At 42.1% G+C, this 26534-nt stretch overlaps 1 protein-coding gene across 2 annotated transcripts in view; it reads right to left on the reverse strand.

Moving 5' to 3' along the window:
- LOC137377455 (protein phosphatase 3 catalytic subunit alpha) overlaps positions 1–26534 on the reverse strand; it is a 310308-nt gene that overhangs the window by 25428 nt on the left and 258346 nt on the right. For both annotated transcript variants that reach the window (XM_068047049.1, XM_068047038.1), the window contains exons 7-8: positions 26403–26480; positions 25002–25096 (exon numbers count right to left, since the gene is read on the reverse strand). In XM_068047049.1, coding sequence (XP_067903150.1) covers positions 25002–25096; positions 26403–26480 — 173 coding nt within the window. The remainder of the gene's footprint in view (positions 1–25001; positions 25097–26402; positions 26481–26534) is intronic.

Consider the following 26534-nt stretch of genomic DNA (forward strand, 5'->3'; position numbering starts at 1 on the left):
AATTTATGCAAGAGTGAAATACAAAAGACTATACAAACATACTTCTGATTCATTTGTCAGTTTATCCCCCCAAAAGTCACTGTAATCATCATGGATTCAGCTCAAGAGGCCAGAATGAAAGCTAAAGGAGAATTTTCTGGCTTCACCCACTCGTAGAACGCAATGAAAATTTGGGAGTACGCTGCACGCAAATTGTCAGGCAATTATATTTAGTGCGTGGTCCAATTTGCAATGTGGTCCCTGACAACAAGATGTTAGAAAATTATTGTGTTAACTTTTGAAGAATGCGTTTCCTTTTTTTAAAAAAAAAAGGATTCCATTTTGGGAACGAGCCTCAATTATTTTTATTATTCCTTCTATTCCTAAGAAACTGCTGTAAATCAAAATTCCTTTTCCCCCCGGTTAACTGGTTTCTTTTTGAATGTATGCGTGCGTGTATGTGGGTTAAGGAATTAAGGAGTTTTTTCATTTATATAGATTTATCTCATTAGTAGTTAAGACTTATTTATTTTTTAATAAATGGCTAATGTTGCTGTTGTTTAAAGAAACCTGGTTTGGTCGTCTTTATTCTGGGGGGAAAAAATAGGGTTTAATGTGGCTATTTTTCAGTGGGTGGGAAACTTTATTTGATACACTATGACCTATGGAGTAGTGGGACTGAATTAACAGTGTATTATTCCGGCTTTGGTCTTAACAATATGAAGTTAATGACTCTGGAACAATTCCAACACTTACTCATGGAACAGTAGAGATGAAACAGTGTTAAAGATTTGAATTCAAATTGCGACAGCTGTAATTACGGAGAATCATTAATCCACATCACACAGAGTACTGTCACTATACACCAGGGGGCTCTGCAGCTCCATCAATAAATGTTCTTCAAAATTTTTTCAAACTAGTGGAGCTAAAATATTACTGTTATCAAAATAACTGCATTTTTGTGCAATGCAGTGCAGATTAAGGAGTAAAGAACCTCCTCCACATATGCTAATTGATATCTTCACTCCAGCTCAACATTAAACTTGGACAGTTCACATAATTTTATTAAAAAGTGATTCAGAAATGTAATACATTATATTTTGCCTTAGATTTTCATAGCACATCTCGATAAAACACTCCCGAGACAGAAGCAAACCAGTTATATGGAGAGACTGGAGAATTTGGGCTTGTTTGCCTTAGGGCAGAGGTGAAGGGTCGATTTACTGGAGGTGTTTGATTGCTGATTCTGAATCAACAATACCAAAGCATAACCACTTGTATTTATCTAGTGCTTTTAACAAAGTAAAACATCCCAAAGTGCTTCACAGGAGCATTACCAGACAAAATGTGACACTCAGCAACATCTGATATTTGGACAGGTGACCAAAAGCTTGGTCAAAGAGGTAGGTTTTATGGAACGTCTTAAAGGAGCAGAGAGGGATTTAGAGAGGGAATTCCAGAGCTTAGGGCCCAGGAAGCTGAAGGCACGGCCACCAGTGGTGGACCAAATAAAATCTGCGATGCTCAAGAGGCCAGAACTGGAGGAGCACAGATGTCTGAGGGTTGCAGAGCTGGAGGACATTACAGAGATAGGAGAGGTGAGGCCACAGTGGGATGCGAACACATGGACGAAAATTTAAAATTTGAGGTACTACTGGACTGGGAGTCAGTGTAGGTCAGTGAGCACGGGGTGAATGGGACTTGGTGAGAGTTAGGATACAGGCAGATGCAATTGTTGCAAGTGCTGTACACACTAAGGAAACCCTTCAGGTCTGTTTTAGCCATGCCAAGTTTGTCTTTGAATGCTGAATTCCTAGCAATCAGCTGCATTTAAAAAAAAAAGCAGTCAAGGTCTGCAATGTAAGGACTGCAGTTTTGTTGTGCATTGTTCTACACTGTCTCAAATCATACAATCATAGAATCATTCAGCCCATGATGGCTCTTGGAAAGAGCTTTCCAATTAGTCCCACTCTCCTGCTCTTTCCCCATGCCCCTGCAATTTTTCCCCTTCAAGTATTTATCCGATTTCCTTTTAAAGGTTATTGTTGCATCTCCCCTTTCAGGCAGTGAATTCCAGATCACAATTTCTCCTCTGGTTCTTTTGCCAATTATCTTAAATCTGTGTTTTCTGGTCACCGACCCTCCTGCCACAGGAAATAGTTTATTATTTATTATCTATTAAAATCCCCTCATAATTTAGTCAGAACATAGTTGCAGTAGCATGCTGGATTTTACCAGTCTTCCAGGGATGGTCCAGGAGGTGAGGGAAGGCAGGGGATGGAGTACCTGTTGCCTTCCTGCCGCCATGGCATTTTGCCAGCGGCAGGTGGGCCCTCTGCTGTGTGCGGAGACCGCCTGGTGGACCCCAGCGGCTTCCCTGCAGGCTTGGGGGTGGGGGGGGGGGGGGGGTGTGCTCTCCTATTTGGACACTAAGTGGCCCTCGGAAGGGGCCGCCCACAGCAGTGGCTGACCCTGTAGCAACAACCCCCGCCCCCCCCCGCTCTCACCAACCCCACCGGGGCTTGGCTGTCTGGTCCCAGTAATCCCAGACCCCACTCACGTCGTTGTGAGGGCAGCATCCATTGCTGCATCCCCTCAGCTGGGTGCTGTCCCAGCAGTATTTTAATGAACTCGAGACAGGGTTGTGTGAGCATCCCTCCCTCGACTTCAGTCTTTACCTGCTGTGTGTCTATTCACAGCGTTCTCCAACCAATACAAACTCTGCAACTGCTGTAAAAATCCCATGCTGGTTTACATCAGATTTAATAACAAAGCTTTCATACATGGGTGACCATTCCTAGAGACATTATGTTGCCAACATATGGTTCTGCTATAAAGGTACGGGGGTTAACCCCTTCAATCCCACTCGCCACCCTGCACAGGGACTGACTGCACTGAACCTGGAACACTGAAAAGCACCAATAATATTTTCATTCAGACACCTCGCAATAATTTTCTAGGAGAGCTGTACTGTCTGATTGTCATCCTTTGACTGGCATGTTAAACTGAGGCCCTGTCTGCTCTCTCAGGTGGATGTAAAAGATCCCATAGCACTATTCTGAAGAGGAGTAGGGGAGTTCTCCCTGGTGTCCTGATCAACATTTACTCCTCAACTAACATCACTAAAAACATATTATCTGGTCATCACATTGCTGTTTGTGGGATCTTGCTGTGCACAAATTGGCTGCAGCGTTTCCTACAATACAACAGTGACTACACTTCAAAAAGTACTTCATTGCCTGTAAAACTCTTTGGGACGTTCTCAGGTGAAAGGCACTATACAAATGCAAGTAATCATTTCTTTTTGATATGGGAACACATCTTTCTCGAGTGGCTTTGTTGGACTTGCACTACATTTTTGGGGTGGAGGGGTTGCATTTGATCTTGACAGACACTTGCAAGATAAAAAAAGAAAAAATGGTGGAAACACTCAGCAGGTCAGGCAGCCTCTGTGGAGAGAGAAGCAGAGCTTGCGTTTCAGGTCGATGACCTTTCCTCAGAACCGATCGACCTGAAATGTTAACTCTGTTTCTCTCTCCACAGATGCTGCCTAACCTGCTGAATGTTTCCAGCACTTTGTTTTCATTTCAGATTTCCAGCATCTGCAGTATTTTGCTTTAGCCCTGCTAGCTATACAGTTAGTGGTTTAGCTCATTCATGTTTGCTCTCTGATAGCTAGAAATATATTAAATCCTTTAGGTTGGATTTTACAAACAGCTGACGTTTTGGACCTTTCAAACCAAGTTGTGGAGACTGAATTCCCCCTGCACAGTTTACTGCCTTGCAGGTACTTGTATAAGTTTGTGTGAAGAGTTGGTATGTCACCCAACACGTTGGGTTCCCATTTTGTGACATTTTCTTAATGGATGCCCCCTGCCATTTCTTCCCATTTTGAGGCAACTGACGTACTAACTGAGACAATGTCAGTTCAGGTAACATTTCCACAGTAGCACTGATTCTGTTGCTATGGAGATTTACAGCACAATGCCTGCAAATGTAAAGAAAAACACACAATAATGGCCAATGACTCCTGCAAATGTTGGTGTTTAAAACCTTGGAGTGTGGACAGGAGTAACATCCTCCCAGCCGGCTAATTCTGGCCTCTTACATATCCCAGATTTTAATCACGCCACCATTGGCCAACGTGCCTTCAGTTGACGAGGCCCTAGGCTCTGGAATTCTCTTCCTAAACCTCTCCACCTCTCTTTTTTTTCCTTTAAGATGCACCTTAAAGCATAGCTCATCCCTAATAAAAACATAAAAAATAGGAGCTGGAGTAGGCCACGTCGCCCCGAAGGCCTTCTCCGGGATTCCTCAAGATCATGTTTGATGTTGGACCTCAACTCCACTTTCCCACCCTATCCCCACACCCCTCGATTCCATTAGTGTCCAAAAATCTATTGATCTCAGCCTTGAATGTACTCAATGACTGAGCATCCACAGCCCTCTGGAGTAGAGTCACAATCCTCGGAGTGAGGAAAATTCTCCTACCTCAGTCCTAAATGGCGACCCCTTATCCCGAGACTGTGACCCCTAGTTCTAAACTATCCAGCCAGAGGAAAACATCTTCTTAGCATCTACCCTGTTGGGCTCACTCAGAATCTTACAAGTTCCTCTAAACTTCAGAATACAAGCCCATTCTACTAAATCTCTCCTTAGAGGCCAACCCTCACATCCCAGGACATCTGCTGATGCAGCTTGGCATCTAGGTGCTGTAAAAATACAGCTCACTGTTATTGTTGGGACCATTGTCACAAGCAGTGTCCAGCAGGAGCCCATTAGCTTAGGCAGTTCCCGAGTGTTTTTTTAATATGCGACAGGTACAGTATTTCAGGATGAAATTTGCACTGGAAATAATAACCAGTCAGTAAAACAACTCAAGATGATACTCCGAGCCTGCTCCCAGCTCAAATGATAGAATCTAAACGGTCATAGAATCTAAGCCATCATACAAAGCCAACACTATCTACATCTCCAAAAACCACTGTTGCAAATAAAAAGCGACAAGTGTGTTATTTTGAAACCTTTTAATAAAATCAGTAGCAGCATGGTTCCTGGACCTTGTTCTAAAAATAAGTCCAAACCTAATCTTCTGAACTTTTTTTTTTTAAAATGGTGAAAGATGATTTTAAGTAATGAACTACTACACGGTTAAGCTGAAAATCAACATACCATAATATTCACAGTGCCCTGCACAATGTATGAGTGCATTTTTAAAATAAGAAACTACATTTATATAGCAGCTTCTTACACCCTCAAGACATCCCGAATGTACAGTATAGTGTACAGTACCAATGTAGACAGATAGCACAGACTATTTGAGCAGAGACAGGTCAAACAAAGTAAATTAAATAATCAATCAGCAGATTTGATTTTGCTGTTGAGGGAGGAACAGTGGCCAGGAGTACTTCTTGTTCAAATAGCGCCGTGTGATCTTCTACCTCAACAGGCAGACAGAGACTCAGTTTAATATTTTTTCTGAAAAGCTGCACCTCCATCTACAATGAAAAGCTTATTTATGTTGCCTGTTGCAACATCAAATGAGATGCGTGGAGTCCAGGATGTTGAAGATCTCAAACAGGTTTATTAAACAGCTAACTAATATATACAGTGCCGAGCTATTCAGACTTGCCTCTTGGTGTTACAGTAGCAGAGTGAAACTGGCAGTAAGTCACATGACTACATCCCGGTACTTGGCTCATTAGCATACAAAGATCTTGAAGGTACATTACTCAAAGGCAATCACACAACACTGACAGCGCGGGGGACTCTGCCTCAGTGCTGACCTTGCAACAGCACAGTGTTCCCTCAGTATTGACCCTCTGACAGTGCAGCACTCCCTCAGTATTGACCCTCAGACAGTGCGGCGCTCCCTCAGTACTGACCTTCCGACAGTGCAGTGCTCCCTCAGTACTGACCCTCCGACAGTGCAGCACTCCCTCAGTATTGACCCTCCGACAGTGCGGCACTCCCTCAGTACTGACCTTCCGACAGTGCAGTGCTCCCTCAGTACTGACCCTCCGGCAGTGCGGTGCTCCCTCTGTACTGACCCTCCGACAGTGCAGCACTCCCTCAGTACTGACCCTCCGACAGTGCGGTGCTCCCTCTGTACTGACCCTCCGACAGTGCAGTGCTCCCTCAGTACTGACCCTCCGACAGTGCGCTGCTCCCTCAGTACTGCAGTGGACAGCCTAGATTTTGTGCTCGCACCTCTGCAGTGGGACTTGAACCCACAAAATTTTGACTCGAATGCGAGACTGCTACCCACTGAGCAACAGCTAACACACCTGATGTGTATATAGAATTTTATCAATTGCTGTAAAGTGCTTTGGGATGTCCTGAGATTGGTAAAGACACTATATAAATTCAAGTCATTAAAAAAAATCTACTGGCTCTCCCTCACCTGGTAATATGTGCTTATATGTGCACAATTCCCAGAAGTATGCTTATATATCTCCAGTCTATACAAATGCATTGCACCAGCAAAAGAAAAAAATTCTAATGCAACGTTCAACTGGAAAATATGTTGTATGTTAGGCAGTGAGAGAGGAATAAACGTGGTTATAGAAGGAGCAAAGGATATTTAAAAAATTAAAATGAGAAACACAGGAAAATAAATTAGCCTTAAATGTTCCAGAAAATTGAAGTCAAGATTGAACAGTGTGTACATAAATACATAAAGCAATCAAAACAAAATTAAAAAGATAGACACAGTTAATAACTAGAGAGATGAGAGATTGAAGCTAGAACAGAGACTTGCCTTAGATTTGGACAGGGATGGAAACGTAATAAAAACAAAAAGTAAAAATGCTGCAGATGCTGGAAATCTGAAAACAAAAACAGAAAATGCTGGAAATGCTCAATACGTCAGGCAGCATCTAGCGAGAAAAAGTACAGTAGTCAATGTTCCAACTCTTCAGATCCTCCTCAGCTCCTGGACAATATAGTCAAAGAAACAGGGCTATGAATAGAGAGCAGAGCCAATTCTGGACGACACTAGTGAAGAGATAGCACAGATGCAATGGACCAACTCCTTTGTAAATATCTAATCTGAAAAGCTGAGGTCACATAAGTGCACCGTCACCAAGACTGGCTATTTTCACCTCCATCCCTGCCTCAGCTCATCGGCTCTGAATCCCTCATTCATGCCTTCGTTACCTCTAGACTTGACTGTTGCAATGCACTCTTGGCTGGCCTCCTACATTCTACTCTCTGTAAACTTGAGGTCATCCGAAACTCTGCTGCCCATGTCTTAACTCGCACTAACTCACAATCACCCATTACCTCTATGCTCGCTGACCTACACTGGTTCCTGGTTAAGCAATGTCTTGTTTTTAAAATGGTCATCCTAGTTTTCAAATCCCTCCACAGCCTCGCCCCCCTATCGCTGTAACCTCCACTGGCCCCACAACCCTCAGAGGTTGCTGTGCTCCCCGACGTCTGACCTCTTGCAGATCCATGATTTTAATTGCTCCACCCTGTTGACCGTGTCTTCAGCTGCCTGGGCCCTAAGCTCTGGAATTCCCTCCCTAAACCGCTCCACCTCTCTATCCTCCTTTAAGATGCTCCTTAAAAGCTACCCATTGGACCAAGCTTTTTGTCACCTGTCACCTTATGTGACAGGAAACAGAGAGTAGTGGTGAATGGTTTGTTTTTCGGACTGGAGGAAGGTATATAGTGTTGTTCCCCGGGGTCAGTGTTACAACCACTGCTTTTCTTGATCTATATTCCTGGTACAGACTTTGGTGTACGGGGCACAATTTCAAAATTTGTGGATGACACAAAACTTGGAAGCATTGTGAACTGGGAGGAGGATGGTGATAAACTTCAAGAGGACATAGACAGATTGGTGGAATGGGCGGAAAAGTGGCAGAGCAAATTTAATGCAGAGAAGTGTGAAGAGATTCATTTTGGTAGGAAGAACGAGGAGAGGCAATAAAAGGGGGTGCGGAGCAGAGGAACCTGGGGATATATGTGCACAAATCATTGAAGGCTGCAGGGCAGGTTGAGAAAGCAATTAATAAAGCATACGGGTTCCAGGTCTTTATAAATAGGGGCATAGAGTACTAAAGCAAGGAGGTTATGATGAACCTGTATAAAACAATGGTTCATCCTCAACTGGAGTATTGTATCCAGTTCCGTGCACACTTTAGGAAGGATGTGAAGGCATTAGAGGGGGTGCAGAGAAAATTGTATCCAGGGATGAGCAACGTTGGTTACGTGGATAGATTGGAGAAGCTGGGTCTGTTCTCCTTGGAGACGAGAAGGTTAAGAGGAGATTTGATAGAGGTTTTCAAAATCATGAGGGGTCTGGACAGAGAAGATAGGGAGGAACTGTTCCCTTTGGCGGAAGGCTCGAGAACCAGAGGACACAAGTTTAAGGTCATTGGAAAAAGAACCAATGATGACATGTGGAAGAACTTTTTGATGGTGAGTGGTTAGGATCTGGAATGATCTGCCTGCATGCGTGGTGGAGGCAGATTCAATCGAAGTCTTCAGAAGAGAATTGGATAAGTATCTGAACCAAAATAATTTGCGAGGCTAAGGGGAAAAGACAGGGGTGTGGGACTAGGCGAGCTGTTCTTGTAGAGAGCCGGTATGGACACGATGGGCCGAATGGCCTCCTTCTGTGGCGTTATGATTCTATGTGGCTTGGTGTCAAATTTTCCTTCCTGACACTCTTGTGAAACGCCTTGGGATGTTTTATTCTGCTAATGATGCTATATAAATACAAATTGCTGTTTAAAATGGTTAGCGCAGACAGCAGCAGCAGTAATATTATTCAAGTCAGTTCCCTCAGCCATAACGCGGAATAAAAGCTAGAGAGGAAAAAAAAGTCAAGTGAACAGGACCTGCCAGTGTGGCTTTGTGTGACCTGCCACTGAAACTGAAAAGGATTAATGATTGTCCCAATAAGCAATACTCACTGCCTCAGTCTTCCCATCAAACCTAACACTCATAACTCCTGCAGCACAAGTTCAGCTGATCAAAACACACCCCATGTCCACAGGCACATCTACTAGGTGGGCCTTAAAAATTCAAAACAATAATTCTGAATAGAATTGTAACAGCATCTCAGCAATGTCACCAACAGCAACACGTCCACAGTCAGCTCACAGGGTCTGTAATTTGTCAACTGTTTATAACTTGTAAAAATGTTCCAAATTTTTTTTGCAGATCTAGTAGGGAGAGAAAAACGCAAATTTTTCCAAACACTCAGCAAAGCGTTGGGTAGATGCTCCAATTAATTTCCACGCCAGCACCGTATTAACAAATCAGTCACGATCAGTCCCGACGACCCCCCAATCGTCACAGACTAATCATTAATCTTTAGATGAGACTAGACGTTCAAATGACAAAATTCATGTAATCAACTTCATTCAGAAAATTAATTGCAATCAATATCTTGCATTTATATAACACCTTTAATACTATACAAACAGTGTAACCAGCAGGGTGGATAAGGGGGAACTGGTGCATGCAGTAGATTTGGATTCTCAGAAGGCATTTGATAAAGTGCCACACAAGAGGTTACTACACAAGACTAAGTCTCATGAGATTGGAGTTAATATACTAGCACGGATTAATACTTGGTTAAAAGGACAGAAAACAAAGAGTAGGAATAAATGGGCCATTTTCTGGATGGCAGAGGGCGATTACTGGACAGCTGCAAGGATCAGTGCTTGGGCCTCAGCTATTTCCAGTCTCTATCAATAACTTTGATGAGGGGACCAAGTGCAGAATATCCAAGCTTGCCAACAATACAGAGCTAGGTGGGAAAGTAAGTGAAGAGGACACAGAGGCTGCAAAGGGATATAGAACTATTAACTGATTGGGCAAGAAGGTGGTAGGTGGACTATAATGTGGGGAAGTGTGAAATTAGTAAGAATGGAAAAGCAGAATTTTTTTTTAAAGAACAGAAGAGACTAGTAAATGTTGGTAATCAGAGGGATCTGGGTGTCCTTATACATGAATCACAGAAAACTAACATGCAGGTACAGCAAGTAATTAGGAAGGCAAATGATATGATCGCCTTTATTGCAAGGGGATTGCAGTATTAAGTAAGAGAATCTTGTTGCAATTACATAGACCTTTTTGGTGAGACCACACCTGGAGTACTGTATACGGTTTTTGCTCTCCTTACCTAAGGAATGGTATACTTGCCTTAGAGGGAGTACAATGAATGTTTACTAGATTCCTGGGATGAGAGGACTGTCTAATTGCAGAGATTGAGTAGAATGGGTCTATACTCTCTGGAGTTTAGAAGAATGATAAGCGATCTCATTGAAACATACTGAATTTTTAGCATTAACCCTGTCGAGCTCAGAGATTTTCCCTGGCTGGAGAGTCTAGAACTAGGGGCCAAAGTCTCAGGATAACAGGCTGGCCATTTAGAACTGAGATGAGGAGGAATTCCTTCACTCAGAGGGTGGCGAATCTTTGGAGCTCTCTACACCAGAGAGGTGTGAATGCTCCGTGGATGAGTACATTCAAGGCAGAGATCGATAGGTTTTTGGGCATTTAAGGGGATCAAGAGATAGGATGGGAAGATGCAGTTGAGGTTGATCAGCCATGACCTTGCTGAATAGCAGAGCGGGCACAAAAAGTCATATGGCTGACCCCTATTCCTATTCATTATGCCCCAAGGCTCTTCATAGGAGTGTTAAAATTTGGCATCGAGCCACACAAGGAGATGTTAGAATGTTTGACTTAGAAAATGACTGTAAAGTGAGTGGTATTCGTGGCTGGCCTATCAATAGACTTATTCAATGTCATGAGAGATTGCCTATATATAAAAACAAAATTGGGAAGTTATGAGGCTTGAAGCTTTCCTTTCAGATATAAATAATTCGCATCGAGGCAGATGGAAAAAGGTTTTCTTTCAATTAAGTCAAAAGTCACTTATTTCTTTATTGTGCTATGGCAAGGGGAGAATGGCCACACTTGCTAGCAATTAGATAGGCTGGTTTTCAATCACACAACTGCTCAAATATTCATGCTGCATTTCTGGTTTAAAGAGATAAAAGCCAGCCTAATATATCTCTCGTGTTCTCTTCTCCTCCCTCGCTCTGCAAAAAAGAATCATATTTATTCATCAATACCAAAAAAACAAAACAGCTAAAATACATGGCCGTCCCAACTCTCTACCTAACAGACAGGATAACTCAATAGAATCATAGAATGGGAGGCCACCACTCGGCCCGTTGTGTCCATGCCAACCCTCTTCAAGAGCAACTTAGCTTGTTCTACTCTGATGCCTTCTCCCCTTAGCCCCACAAATTCTTTCTCTTCAAATAATTATCCAATTCCTTTTTGAAAGCCACAATTGAATCTGATCCATCACAGTCTCAGATAGTGCCTTCCAGATCCTAACCACTCACTGCGTAAAAAAGGATTTATCTCATGTCGCCATTGTTTCTTTTGCCAAGCACCTTAACCTGGTGACCTCTGGCTCTGGATGTTCCGCTAATGAAAACAGTTTCTCCCTCTCTACTCTGTCCAGACCCCTCATGATTCTGAAAATAGAGCTCTTAAACCTCTGTGCAACGACCATTAGGGTTGCCAACCCTCCAGGATTGCCCTGGAGTTTCCTGGAATTAAAATATAATCTCCAGGACACTGCGGCGAACAAAAACTGGGCAGAAAAACCATTGGGGCATTAAAAAAATTTCTTGAATGCTTTTGTGTATTAGTTATAAAAGTTTTGGATACAAGAGCCAAGAATCAGACGATCCAAGGAGTCTGTTGGCTTTTCGATTGGCTGTGGAAAGGCAGGGCACTGTAAGCATGGCCATGCAAGTGGCCAATGGAGGGAGAGAGGGGGGCAGGACAATTCGAGGCAGGTAGTCATGTGACGAAACCTCCAGGAATATGTCCAACCTGAGTTGGCAACACTAATGACCCTAGTTATATAAGCTTGTTGCCCAAACTATGCAGCGAGGCTGATTTTAACTACTCACCAGATAAAAGGACAGGTTTTCCAGCCTTTCTTTCCTCTGACTGCTATCCTTTTTTTCCCATTCATTCCTGTGATGTGGGCATTGTTGGCTAGGACAGCATTTATTGCCCATCTCCAATTGCCCTCCTCTTCACATCACCATATTGCAGTGAGACAAAGTGACCAGGAGTGTTCACATCACTGGCTCAGTGTGAAAAATAAGCTACAGAATTTGGGTTTTAATCATCAACAAAAAATACTAAACGACAAGAACTTGCATTTATCTAGCACCTTTAACATCCCAAAGTACTTCACTAGAGCGATTACGAAACAAAATTCAACACTGAGCCACATAATGCAATATTAGGACAGGTGGCCAAAAGCTTGGTCAGAGAGAGAGAGAGAGAGGTAGAGAGGCAGAGGTTTAGGGAGAACTCCAGAACTTAAGGCCCAAGGTAGTTGAAGGCATGACTGTCAATGGTGGAGCAATGAAAACTGAGGAAGTGCAATTGACATAAAACTGAGGAGTGCACAGATCTCAGAGAGTTCGTGGCTAATGGAGATTACAGAGCTAGGGAGGGGTGAACCCGTGGAGGGATTTGCAAACAAGGATGAGAACTTTAAAACGGAGGCATTGCTGGACTGGGAGCCAGTATAGGTCAGCGAGCACAGGTATGTTGGGTGAATGGAACTCAGTGCATGGGGTGCAGAGTTTTGGGTGAGCTCAAGTTTATGGAGGGTGCAAGATGTGAAGTTGGCCAGGAGAGCATTGGAACAGTCGAGTCTAGACGTAACAAAAACATGGCTGAGGGTTTCAGCAGCAGATGAGCTGAGGCAGGGAAAGATGGGCAATGTTATGAAGGTGGAAATAGGTAGTCTCGGTAAAACCACTTTCCAGCAACAAAATATTTGATTTGACTTAAATCAGATATTCAGAATTAATGGGCGTTTGGTGGTGGAGGAGAAAATGCAGACCTGTGAACTCGGAGAGAGGATAAAGAGGAAACTTTACAAAGTTACCAAGTATTTACAGCAGAGAAACAGGCCATTCGGCCCACCTAGTCCATGCTGGTGCTTATGCTCCAAACAAGACTCCTCCCACCCTATCAGCATATCCAATTGTTCCTTTTCCTCTCACGTGTTTATTTAGCTTCGCCTTAAATGCACCGACACTATTCGCTTCAACTGTGGTAGTGAGTTCCACATTCTCACCACTCTCTGGGTAAAGACGTTTCTTCTGAATTCCCTAGTGGATTTATTAGTGACTGTCTTATATTTATGGCCCCTAGTTCTGGTTTCTCCAAGTGCAAACATCATCTCCATGTTTACTCAATCAAACCCCTTCATAATTTTAAAGACCTCTAGCCTGTTCAATATTTTCTGATAGTTATAACCTCTCAGTTTTGGTATCATTGTAGTAAATCGTTTATGCACTTTCTCTAGTGTCTCTATACTCTTTTTATAATATTGAGACCAGAACTGTTCACAGTACTCCATGTGTGATCTAACCAAGGTTCAATACAAGTTTAACATAAATTCTCTGCTTTTTGTCTGTCAGCCATAGCTCAGTGGGTAGCACTCTCACCTCTGAGGCAGGTCTGGATTCAAGTCCCACCCCAGAACTTCAACATAAAAATCAAGGCTGACAGTCCAGTGCAGTACTGAGTGCTGCATTGTCTGAGATGCTGTCTTTTGAATGAGACATTAAACCCAGGCCCCTCTTGCCTTCTCGGGTGGATGCAAAAAAAAATCCCATGGCACTATTTTGAAGAGCAGGTGAGTTACCCCCAGTGTCCTGGCCAATACTTATCCCTCAATCAACATCATAAAAACAGATTACCTGGCTATCACACTGCTGTTTGTGGGAGCTTGCTGTGCGCAAATAGGCTGCCACGTTTCTTATAACAGTGACTACACTTCAAAAAAAAACATACTTCATTGGCTGTAAAGCACTTTGTGATGTCTGATGGTCATGAAAGGCAAGCCTTTCTTTTTTATTCTTTTAATTCTATCCATCTTTACAGTTAAACTACGCCATGCGAGGTGAAGCAGAATATTTCTGGTGTGTAACTGATAACTTTGTGCAAAATCTAGGTCCCCGGCATATTGCTCTCCCTCTAATGATCCTGTCACTTCAAAACATCATTTCTATTACACACACACTCTTGCACATCCTCTCCCACCCAAGTATCACATCACGTTCATAACTGAAATGGAAACGAGTGAAAACATTTTTCTTAACTGAAGTATTCATTAAACGGAATGAGACAGAATAGGACAATTATTTCATTCTTGGGCATCTGAATTGTGCTGACTGTAACGAACCACTACACAAACGCATTAATGTGGCTGGCTTGTCAGTAAGTGGAGATATTGAGGTGCATTAACACTTAAAACAAGAACTTTGACAGAATGGTAAATGGACAAAGCAGACTGCAGGGACTGAACATATGGCTGAGCAGAAAACAAAAAGAAAAACTGAAGACAAAACAAAAAAATTAAAACAAAATTTAACGAGGCCAAAGATCATTTCAGTGGGAGCGATGACTAACTGAGGCTGCCTGCTGATTTGTTCAACATTCCTCCAGCAGTAACTTGGATTCCCACGTTTGTACATTGTGACCACTCTCCTGATCCACGTTATTTGAAGGGCCTTCACCCAGATATCTATTTCTCGCATTCTGATCAGTTTTGAGCTGTGGGATCTTTACACTGTACCATAAAAAAGCAGGGCTTCATTTCTCAATCTATTCTGCACACAGTAAAGTTACATCCCGCCTTCAAGCCGCAAAATCCTTGAAGTCTCCAATTTTAATCACTGTTTAAAAAAAGTTTGAAATTAAAAATGAAAACAAAGAAAAATTCTCAGCTCCATTAAAATTACATTTAGATTTTAATTTTATAAATTAAATTTGAAATGGTCATTAAATTGGCAACTTTGAAAGACTTATCCCACACAATATTTAGTACTGCAGGTCAGGAGGAAATTTGCCTGGTCACTTTGCTAATATGTGATGATGAAACTGACAATACTCGAGCAGGGGTTTAACATTCAGAACTTAGCCACTTCAGCACCTTCCAACACTGCTGGTATTATTAGATAACTGGCATGGATGATTCCATTCATGCCTTTGCTACCCCCAGACTCGACTATTCTAACGGTCTCCTGGACAGCCTCCCATTTTGCATCCTCTGTAAGCCTAAAAATCAAAACCTTGCTGCCCGTATCCTAACTTTCACCAAGCCCCACCCAACCATCAAAGCCTCTGCTCACTCCCAGTCCAGCAACACCTCAATTTTAGAATTTTCATCCTCGTTTTCAAACCCTTCCATGGCCTCGCCCCTCCCTATCTCTATAACCTCCTCCAGCCCCACAACCCTCCACGATATCTGTGCTCTTCCAATTCCGGCCTCTTGAGCATCACTGATTTTCATTGCACCACCACTGGTGGCCACGCCTTCAGGTGCCAAGAGTCTAAGGTTTGGAATTCCCTCCCTAAATCTCTCTTCCTCTTTATCCTCCTTAAAAGCTACCCCTTCGACCAAACTTTTGGTCACCAGTCCCAATATCTTCTTAAGGGCTGATTGTCAAATTTTGTCTGATAATCGTTCCTGTGAAGTGCCTTGGGATGTTTTACTATATTAAAGGCGCTATATAAATGCAAGTTGCTATTGCTGATAATTTTTTGTGCAAAGAAACAATTGACATATACAAACACTGATTATGTTCGTTAAAGGTTAAACTCTTCATCAGAAGATTCAGACAGAGATGATTTGGGAAACGTGCTTTTCGGTTGGCGAGGGAGATAATGCGTCATTTTAACTACAATAATGATCTATAAATGCCTCACTGGTGTTTCGATTACTCAACAAATGGTACAGTACCCCTTTAAATAACAAAGTTTACGGTTTTGAGGGTCATTAGCATTGACGTTTGACTGTGAAAATCAGGCCAATTATTAGCAAAACAATGAGACTATTTTCCCAGTGCATTTTGCTGGTGGATTTGACAGGCCCCATTTATCCTGGCTGGGCTCCCAAGAACTTGTTCTAGTTTTTGATCTTTCAGGAAACAGAAACAGATTCTCTGACCTTTCACTTCCAAAACTCACCAGGCACATAGGGTTGGGAAAAAAAAATACCTCGCTTCCTACATCCACAAACCATGCTGAGATGCAAAAAGAAAATCCCGTCATTTTGCAGGAAGAAAAACAAGCATTCAGAACTTATGAAAAAAACAAAATGCTAGATAAATGCATTGACTGGCTGGATCTTTACAAAGGCAGAACACGGAATTCCAAGACTGATCATTAGTCACAATGTCAATAAACCTTGTCATCATTTCAAATGTTTCAGTTGTTCTCGAACTTTGATAGAACCTCCTACTCCTGTTTAAGAAGCATCTTTATAGATGACCTGCATTTGTAAAGGACCTTTCATATAGAAAAAAAACACCTCAAGCCACAGCATTACTAAGAGGAAAGAAGGATGAGCCAGTGAAAGGAATTTAGGAAGGATGGTACAATTTTAACAAGGGTGGAGGAACAGACACCCGGGGGCACATATACATAAATCTTTGAGGTGGCAGCACACGTTGACAAGGCGGTTAAAAGAAAACATATGAGATCCTGGGCTTTATAACTAGAGGCATACAGTACAAAAGCAAGGAAGTTATTGCTAAATCTTTATAAATCACTGGTTGGGTCACAGCTGGAGTATTGTGTCTAATTCTTGGCACCACACTTTAGGAAGGATGTCAAGGCCTTGGAGAGGGTGCGGAGGAGATTTACTAGAACTATACCACAGATGAGAGAGTTCAGTTCTGTGGAGAGACTGGAGATGCTGGGATTGTTCTCCTTGGAACAGAGAAGCTTAAAGGGAGATTTAATTGAGATGTGTAAAATTATGAAGGGTTTTGCTGCAGTAAATAGGAAGAAACTGTTCCAACTGGAAGAAGGGACAGTAATCAGAGGGCACAGATATAAAACAATTGGCAAAGGAACCAGAGAGAGAGAGAGAGATGAACAGAAATGTTTTAATGTGGCAAGTTATGAAGATCTGTACTGCGCTGCTTGAAAGGGCAGTGGAAGCAGGTTCAATAATAACTTTCAAAAGGGAATTGGATAAATACTTAAAGTAGAAAATTTGTCCGGTTGATTGGAAAAAAGCAGGGGGAGTGGGACGAATCCCACTGCTCTTTCAAAGAGCCAGCACAGGTACGATGGGCTGAATCGCCTCCTTGTGCTCTGATTGGAGGCTTATGTGATAAACTGGATGTTGAGAAGGAATTTAAAAAGCAGAAGCGTTTACAGGCAGGTTTGCAGAGTGCAGGATGTAGATGGCTGTATGTTGTGTCAGCAATAGTGCGGTGGAGTGGGGGGTTGGGTTGTTGTGCATCAGTACAGAAGGCTCAAGCCGGAAGACTGAAGACCAATAGGACGGCTGAGAAAAAGTCTGGAGGAGGCTGCAGACATAGGATGGAGTGAGGGCACAGAAGGATTTGAAGTCAAGGGAAAAAGATTTCACTTTATGGTTCTGGGGAACAAGAACCCAGGATAGGTCTGTACAGACGCAAGTGACAAGCAGCAGCCAGCAGGAGACACGGAACACAATCAGATGCGTGCAGTCTTCAGGCAGATTGACCTACTCATTTCAGAGTATAGAGCTGATAAACATTGTAAATGGTCATCCATCTAATCTACAGAAGCCTCATTAAAGCAACAAGTCCTCCACTGGAAATAGGTTACAAGTTAGAAATTATTTGTCCAAGTCACATTCTGTCTGCCGTAAACTTGAGGTCATCCAAAACTCTGCAGCCCGTGTCTTAACTCGCACCAAGTCACCTATCGCCCCCGTGCTCGCTGACCTATATCGGCTCCTGGACAAGCAAAGTCTTGATTTTCAAATTCTTATCCTTGTTTTCAATTCCCTTCATTGCCTCACCCCCTCCCTATCGCTGTAATCTCTTCCAGTCCCACAACTCTCCGTTATATCTGCACTCTTCTAATTCTGACCTCTTGAGCATCCCCAATTTTAACTGCTCCACCATTGGTGGCTGTGCCTTCAGTTGCCTGGGCCCTAAGCTCTGGAATTCCCTCCCTAAACTCCTCTGTCTCTTTCCTCCTTTAAGACGTTCCTTAAAACCTACCTCTTTGACCAAGCTTTTGGTTATCTAACCCAATATCTCCTTTTATGGTTCTATGCCATATTTTGTTTTATAATGCTCCTGTGAAGCACCTTGGGATGTTTTATTATGTCAAGGTGCTTTATAAATATAAGTTGTTGTTGTCTTCTGACTAATGTATTTCTAATTAGAATCATTCAAAAAACAATTTCAATATTTTATAAGGTGAGAGGTTAATGTGTTCTGCACAAATATATTAATGCAATGATATCTGTTCATGGTGTAAACATTTGACCTGAACATAAAATATTTATAAGAAATAAATACCATAATAAACGGTGGAGGTAGTGGCGATCATTGTAACTGGTTTCTGTAACAGCTTACCAAGGAAGGGCAATGCTAAGGGATGTGGTTTTTGGGCAACCCATACAAATAGAACTGCTGACAACAGTTCAGACACTTGCATCCACAGATGACTAATGTTCTTTCATGACAACTGCACTGAAATGGCCCCAATTAAAGTCACAGTGAAATCCTATATGACTGCGGTAAACTATCACTCCTCATCCTTTTCAATCTTCTCAGCCTTTGACAGGGTTGACCACAGAACCTTCCTCCAATGCCTCTCTTCTACTGTCCAGCTGAGTGGGACTGACCTTGCCCAGTTCCACTTTTGCCTATCCAGTTTGAGCCATAAAAGCAAAAATACACTGCAAAGAAAAGCACATATAAAAGTGCGTTCCTAAACTCAGAATACAAACCAAGCTACAGCACCAAATTAGTTGCCAGCTATGGCTCAGTCTGAGTCTGACCCGCCTGAGTCAGAAAGTTGTGGATTCAAGTCCCACTCCAGGACTTGAGTGCAAAATCCACGCCCACACTCCTGGTGCCAGTACTGAGGGAGTGCGGCACAGATGAGGCGTTAAACTGAGGCACTGTCTGCCCTCTCATTGGACATTAAAGATTCCCCGGCCTCTATTCTGAAGAACAGTTCTCCCTAGTGTCCTAGCCAATACTGAGTCCTCAACCAACATCACAAATGATCACATTGCTGTTTGTGGAATCCTGCTGTGTACAAATAGGCTGCTACACTTGCTACATTACACTTAAAAAGTGCTGCATTGGCTGTAAAGCTATATAAATGAAGTACTTTTACCATGGGCCATACTAGCAAATTAACCCTTCATATACTATGTAAGTTAAGAAAAATAACTAACTTCTGAAAAGGTATTTGTTCCCCCTACGCCCTCAGTAAGTGTTCCATGACTTATCTAACGTAGACAGAGTGTATCTACAGGGAAGGAGAAAGCTGCATGAGCATTCTGAAGGAATGTGCTAGCTGTGTTGCTCATTTCCTGGAACTGGAGCCAGAGGGAGATTTTATTTGGGTGTCGCTCTTCTGGTTTGATATCGCTATCCTTTCTTCACCACCCAGGCTAATGTTTTGATAAATATGGAGGGGCCAGGAATCTACTGGGATACCAAATGGGACAGAGCAATCAGATGATGTATTTCCATCTTGCTATTTTCAGGCTGATGAAAGGAAAATATTTGCATTTATTTTCATGCCTTTTGCATCCTCAGAGGGTGTCAAAGCATTTCACTGTTACCAACCCAATTGCTCCCACCTCATTATATGTAGCAAGGGCTCACAAACAGTATGCGAGGTAAATAACCAGTTAATCCATTTTCCTGGTGATAATGACAGGGCATTTCTTCACATCCAACTAAACAGGCACATGTGGTAACATGTGGTAACATGTCCCAAAGCTCATCACAGGAGTGATCAGATGAAATCTGACACCAAGCCACATGTGGAGATATTATGACAGGTGACCAAAAGGTGAGAGTGGGAGGTTTAGGGACGGAATTCCCGAGCTTAGTGCCTTGGCAGCTGAAATCAGTGATTCGCAAGAGGCCCGAGTTGGAGGAGTGCAGAGATCTCGGAGGGTTGTAGGGTTGGAGGAGATTACAGAGGTTACATAGATACTGAGGAGCGAGGCCTTGGAGGGATTTGAATACAAGAATGAGTGTTAAATTGGAGTTGCAGCTGGAGCAGAAGCAAAATTAATTTAGCGAGTACATTCAAGTTGAAAACCCTCTCGATAGGAAAGCAGTTACAGTACCTGCGTCACTAGTCTTAGATTATCTGCTGGCCAGAGAGTCCACTCATTAAAAAGAAACACTTTTATTTACCTTCACATGTTGCAGACCTTTAAGAAGCTGAGGGAGAAAAAATATGCTTTGATGTACCCAACCAAAATGTCTATGAGCTTTAGGAAAAGGTAATACTTTGAACTACTGGAACAAGTTTCAGAATAAAAATGTGATGAGTTTCATGAAGTTGGCAGGCAGCACACCAACCAGTATTCTCTCAGAATCTTACAGCACAGGGAGGTGGCCATTCTACCCATCATGACTGTGCTTGCTCTTTGAAAGAGCTACCCAATTAGTCCCACACCCCCGGCTCTTTCCCCATAGCCCAGCAATTTTATTCTTTTCGAGGATTTATCTTCCTTTTTGACCAAATGCAAAGGGTTGTGAATATTTGGAATTTCCTATCCCTGATAGCTGTGGATGTCCAGTTACATATGAACGTACTAATTAGGAGCAGAAGTCAGCCATTCGGCCCTTCTAGCCTGTTCCGCCATTTGTTCTGTTTGTGTCTCGAATTCCACACTCCCATCTAACCCTGATAACCTTTGATTTCCTTGACTAACAAGAATCTATCTACCTCTGCATTAAAAATATTCAATGACCCCGCCTCCACCACCTTCTGAGGCAGAGAGTTCCAAAGTCGCGCAACTCTCAGAGAGAAAAAATTCTCCTCATCTCTGTCCTAAAAGGGCGACCCCTAATTTTAAAACAGTGCCCCCTAGTTCTGGACTCCCCCACAAGAGGAAACATCCTTTCCACATCCTCCTTGTCAAGAACATTCAGGATCTTATAAACTTCGATCAAGTCTCCCCTCACTCTTCCAAACTCCAGTGAAAATAAGCCCAGTCTGTCCAACCTCTCCTCATAAGACAGCCCGCTCATTCCAGGTATCAATCTAGTAAAACTTCTCCGAATCGCCTCCAATGCATTCACATCCTTCCTTAAATAAGGAGACCAAAACTGCACACAGTATTCGAGATGTGGTCTCATCAATGCCCTATATAACTGAAACATAACATCCTTACTCTTATTTTCAATTTCTCTCAAAATAAAGGATAGCATCCCATTAGCCTTGATTACTTGTTGTACCTGCATACTAACTTTTTGTGATTCGTGCACAAGAACACCTAGATCCCTCTGCAACTTGGAATTCTGCAGTCATTCTCCGTTTAAGTAATACTCTGCTTTTTTGCTCTTCCTGCCAAAGTGAACAACTTCACATTTTCCTATACTCCATCTGCCATATTTTTGCCCACTCACTCAACCTCCTTATACCCTCTTCACAACATACTTACCTACCTATCTTTGTGTCACCTGCAAATTTAGCTACCATGCCATTGCTCTCCTCATCCAAGTCATTGATATAAATTGTAAAAAGATGAGGCCCCATCACAGACCCCTGCAGGACTCCACCCGTCACATCCTGCCAATCAGAAAAGGTCCCATTTATGCATACTCTCTGTTTTCTGCCAGCCAGCCAATCTTCTATCCATGCTAATATGTTACCCCCTACACCATGAGCTCCTAAATTTGTGCAATAACCTTTTACATGACACCTTGTCAAATGCATTCTGGAAATCCAAGTACAGTACATTAACGGGCTCCCCTTGTCAAATATATTCAAGGCAGAGTTCAATAGATTTTTGGGTACTAAGGGAATTAAGGGATATGAGAAAGTGTGGGAAGTTGGAGTTGAGATAGATCATCAGTCATTATCATATTGGACAGCACAGCAGTCTTGGAGGGCTGAATGGCCTACTCTTGGGCCTATTTATTTTGTTCTTACGTAAATGATGTAAAATAATTCATCGGTCACACTGGGCTCCTTGTTCCCATGTGGACTCTTAGCTTGGTCAGTTGCAACTAACGAAGCATCTGATCAGACAGGGAAACACCATGAAGATAGTGAATTAAATCTTCCTTTTAACTCTAAATGGTGCCTTGGATCAATTATTTCATATCCTGTTATTTTAGCAGATCATTATTTTGTGAAAAGATAGAACAATCACAATTGTGTACTTAAGTGAATATGGTTTTGTGTTCTGTAGCTTGGGACATTGTAACGGGACCTTAATTGAATAAATATTGGCGTCTTGACGCACTCCTGTAATTTTTAAGAGCTTGCTGGATTTGCGGGCTAACTGCCCATTAAATTCACCTGGTAATTAGTAGTACCTTTTTAATGACTGAATAATTGTCCATGCCAATCAATCCCTCCAGCCCAGAAAAAGAACTACTGCTTAATTTCATTCCTGTATGCAGTACATTGTATTTTTTCTTACTTTTCCTTTCTGACTCCCATTTCTCTCTCATTGTTTCTCTTTCTGGACCTGATTTGACACCAATTTGCCCAATTTCCTTCTCAGTCATCCCTCTGTTTCTTTCTCAATCCTTAAACTGCATTATTCGAGACAACAGATTGTCCGCCCTGTTTTTCACGGAGGTCCCAGATGTTCTTGCCGCACCATTACAAGCTCAAACTTCCAGTAAGTTACAGGGAAGAACATTTTTGAGCTGAAGGGTAGAGAAAGAAATATAACTCAACAGAATACATAGTGAGATGCTCCACTCCAATAAATTCCAGGCCAATAATATTCTGGTGAGGCTGGAAATCATTATTTTGCAATAACAGAATGCAACCGGAGTTAACTGTGAAACGTTAAATGGGTCCTGACCAATGTTAATAGCACAGAATGTTGGGAGATATTATACTGGGCTAATAGGCAAGTTACACATTCCCCATAGTCTAACACAATTCTCACACAATACATTGAGCATCGATGTGGAACTGCAGCAGTTTATATTCTTAGCAAAAATGTGGAGGTACGGCTTAAATACAAGAAAATCTGTAGTGCTGCTGCAGATATAGTCTCTTGCATCACTGGGTACAAATAGGCTTTGCTCAGTAATGTAGATGAAGAATTGCTGACAGATTTGGTAAAGTGCATTGAAATCTGCCCTACCCACTTGAGCTTTCAGATAGAACAAGGTTATAGTGTTTGACAGGTACAATCCCCAATTCCAGCTATTGAACAATAGCATGGGACGAGTATTAAGAGAAGTTTATATTAAATCTTTATGAATCACCGGCTAGGCCTCAGCTGGAATACTGTGCCCAATTCTGAGCACCACACTTTTGGAAGGATGTCAAAGTCTTGGAGAGGGTGCGGAGATGATTTACCAGAATGGTACTAGGGATGAGGGACTTCAGTAAGTGGAGAGATTAGACAAGCTGGTGTGCGAAACCATGAGGAGACTTGATAGAGTAAATAAGGAGAAAGCGCTTCCAATGACAGACGGGTTGGTAACCTGATGACACAGATAAACGGTAACAGTCAAAAGAACCAGAGGGGGAGATTAAGAGAAATATTTTTACACAGTGAGTTATGATGATCTGGAATGCGCTGCCTGAAAGGGCAGTGGAAACAGATTCAATAGTAACTTTCAAAAGGGAACTGGATAAATACTTGAAGGGGAAATAGGATTATGGGGAAGGGTAAGAAAGTGGAACGAACTGGATAGCTTTTTCAAAGAGCTGGTACTGTTACGATGGGTCGAAATGCCTCCTTCTGTGCTGTATCATGCTAAGAAGAATGAATCTTCAGAACTATTTGGGAATGATCACTCACCTCCTCAGCCTGCTTTCACGCTACATCAGTGGCTATGCTGGTATTTAATGAAATGTAACACTCCTGTACAAATGACCTGACGATTGCAATCTCATCTGTCAAGGCATCAATTTATCCTCAAATAATACTAACAAAGCCTTACTTGTGGAATCCATAGCATCCTACAGAACTTGAAAGCATTGGTAACACTGTACTAATCAATACCAGGTCAGGAGTACACTTCTACAAAGGCTGAAAGCACACACTGAAGCATGGATCAATAACAGGCCCAATATTCACCAATGATAACTGGAAAGCATTTCATATACATCATCTACAATCAACAGCCAAGTCTTAGGGACATATACAAGTAGAAATATTTTTGAGTGTGTTATCAATATGATAGTTACTTAATCCTTAAGTACAAAGTACTCAAGACATTAACACCGCTAAGCGTCCCAAATAAGGTTGATATTGAGGAATAGGGTTTACCATCTCAAACCCAATGAGGAACTATTGTTGGAGTCTTCAAATGCAGAAGATCAGCCGTTTCCACAAAGCTACTGCAAACATTTCTACTGCAGCTGGGTTAAGTTGCAAAGCAGAGTTTCTCCATTCAGGGTAGGAGTAATAGTTCAAGTTTATTAAAAGTTAAACCCAAAACGTTTGTTGCTTATAGTCCAACACATGTGAAATGTGCCCAAACAAGTCTGCATTAAAATGTTCGAGTCACCTTTTTATATTTTATAACAGTGACATAGTATGATTTATAAACTATTATACTCCACTTCTAATTTGTTTCACTGATGGGTTAGCAGCTCAAACATAAACTAAGCCCTAAATTCTCCCACCTCATCCCACTACTTGCTTTTTATAAACAGGGCGATACTGTGCAGCTTAACATCTGTATATGCTCATTGTAACAGCACATCGAACTCAAGACTTGGAGCAAATATGTCAAGGTTTCAGCACCAAACTTTGGAAATCTCAAGGTGGCCGTTCAATAATAGTAAATGTTTAAAAAGAAAATTGGGAATTGCAAATAATTCCCTTGAAATAGTGGGAAGGAAATGTTATTTTTCTCAAGTACTCAAGGACCAGGCCCCCAAAGCAGCCCTCGTCTGAGGTAGCCCTTCACATAGTTTAGTGGCACATTAATTAGGCATCCACTGATACGTGGTGTACACTCCCATACCTTTGTTATTGTAGACATCCAGGTAGTTGGGAGCTGAAAAGATGGTAATTAGTGAAGGGAAGCCTGTTGTTTGGCTCTTTCTGTACATTCGGTACCTGTGAAGGTCAGTAGATCATGGTTAAACTCAAAGTCTAGCATTCATTAACCAGTGCTTAACATCTATTAGCCAAAGTCTACCATTAGTATCTAAAGTTTAACATTCATCTGCCACAGCAAAGGATTGCAGAATCTCATAAACTTTAGCTTTGTTGATTAATTCCCTTTTTGTGAATTTACTGTGGACATGCAATAAGTAAAGATTCGTGACAAAGGAAAATTAAGCATGTAATTACCCAGATTCCATTTAGAACTAATGGCAATTAGCTAGAGAAGGGCCTTGAAGACCGCACACTTCATCTTAGCACATCCGTGAATAAAGATGCTACAGCTCCCGCTCCATCATAGTATCCAAGTATTTTTTGAAAGACTCCCGAGGATTTGCCTCCAGTGTCCTATGAAGAAGGCCATTCCACGTTGCCAACAGTTCTCTGTGAAAATATTCCTGATAACAGTGCTAATTTTGCCTCTCATCAGCTTGTTACCCTACTGTCACATATTAGTTTGGAGCACTGGTTCGGGTTTGAAAGTTCCCAGCAGGGGATCCAAAAGCGCCGATGTCCAGAGTGCGACTGCCGAAATGTGTGGCCAGCTGGTGTGCTGGCAGCTGACTCTCTATCACTGCAAGAGTGAGCTGGACATGTTTCTGATTGGGGCAGAGATTGCATCATACAGAAGGCAAGTGTCTTTATAGCTAACACTTGGATCTCCTGGACTGGTTTTGATTGCCTGAGTGTACTGGAGAGGAATTCTCCCTTATTGGCCCTGGGTTTTTTTTCACCTCTGAAAATTCTGGAATATAAAGAGAAAATGCTGGAAACACTCAGCAGGTCAGGGAGCATCTGTGGAGAGAGAAACAGAGTTAACGTATCAGACCTGTGACCTTTTGTCAGAACTGAAACATTAACTCGGTATCTCAAACTGACCTGCTGACGGTTTATATTTGAGATTTCCAGCATTCACAGTATTTTGCTTTTATCTTCCAGAGAGAGCCTGAAAGCACTTAAGAAACAACTGGATGATGCAGTGGGAAGGACGATAGGCTCATTCCATATGGATGAATTAAAATTGAGTGAATGGACTAACGCGTAATTATCTTGAGGTGGTCATTGCTACACCCAATATTTAAAATCACTGCACAGGAATCCTTCACGAATGCACCCAGTATTTGATTGATTCATCGATTTCATAAATTTAAGTTGATCACTGAAGCACCCAAGAATTAATTTTTTTTTTTGCACAGGATTTAATTACTCAATTAAAGCAACAATAAAATACATTTCTAAAGTAAAAACAGGAACCTACCCAGCATCCTGTGCCTCGTGAGCTCGGATTACTGATAATAAATTATTGTGTTGCAGGAATTCGCATACAGCAGGATAACTGGAAATAAACAGATCAAAACTGGTTAAAGTTGTGTGAATGGCATTTTAAACA

The sequence above is a fragment of the Heterodontus francisci genome, chromosome 1 (genome assembly GCF_036365525.1).
Source record: "Heterodontus francisci isolate sHetFra1 chromosome 1, sHetFra1.hap1, whole genome shotgun sequence".
Taxonomy (NCBI): Eukaryota; Metazoa; Chordata; class Chondrichthyes; order Heterodontiformes; family Heterodontidae; genus Heterodontus; species Heterodontus francisci.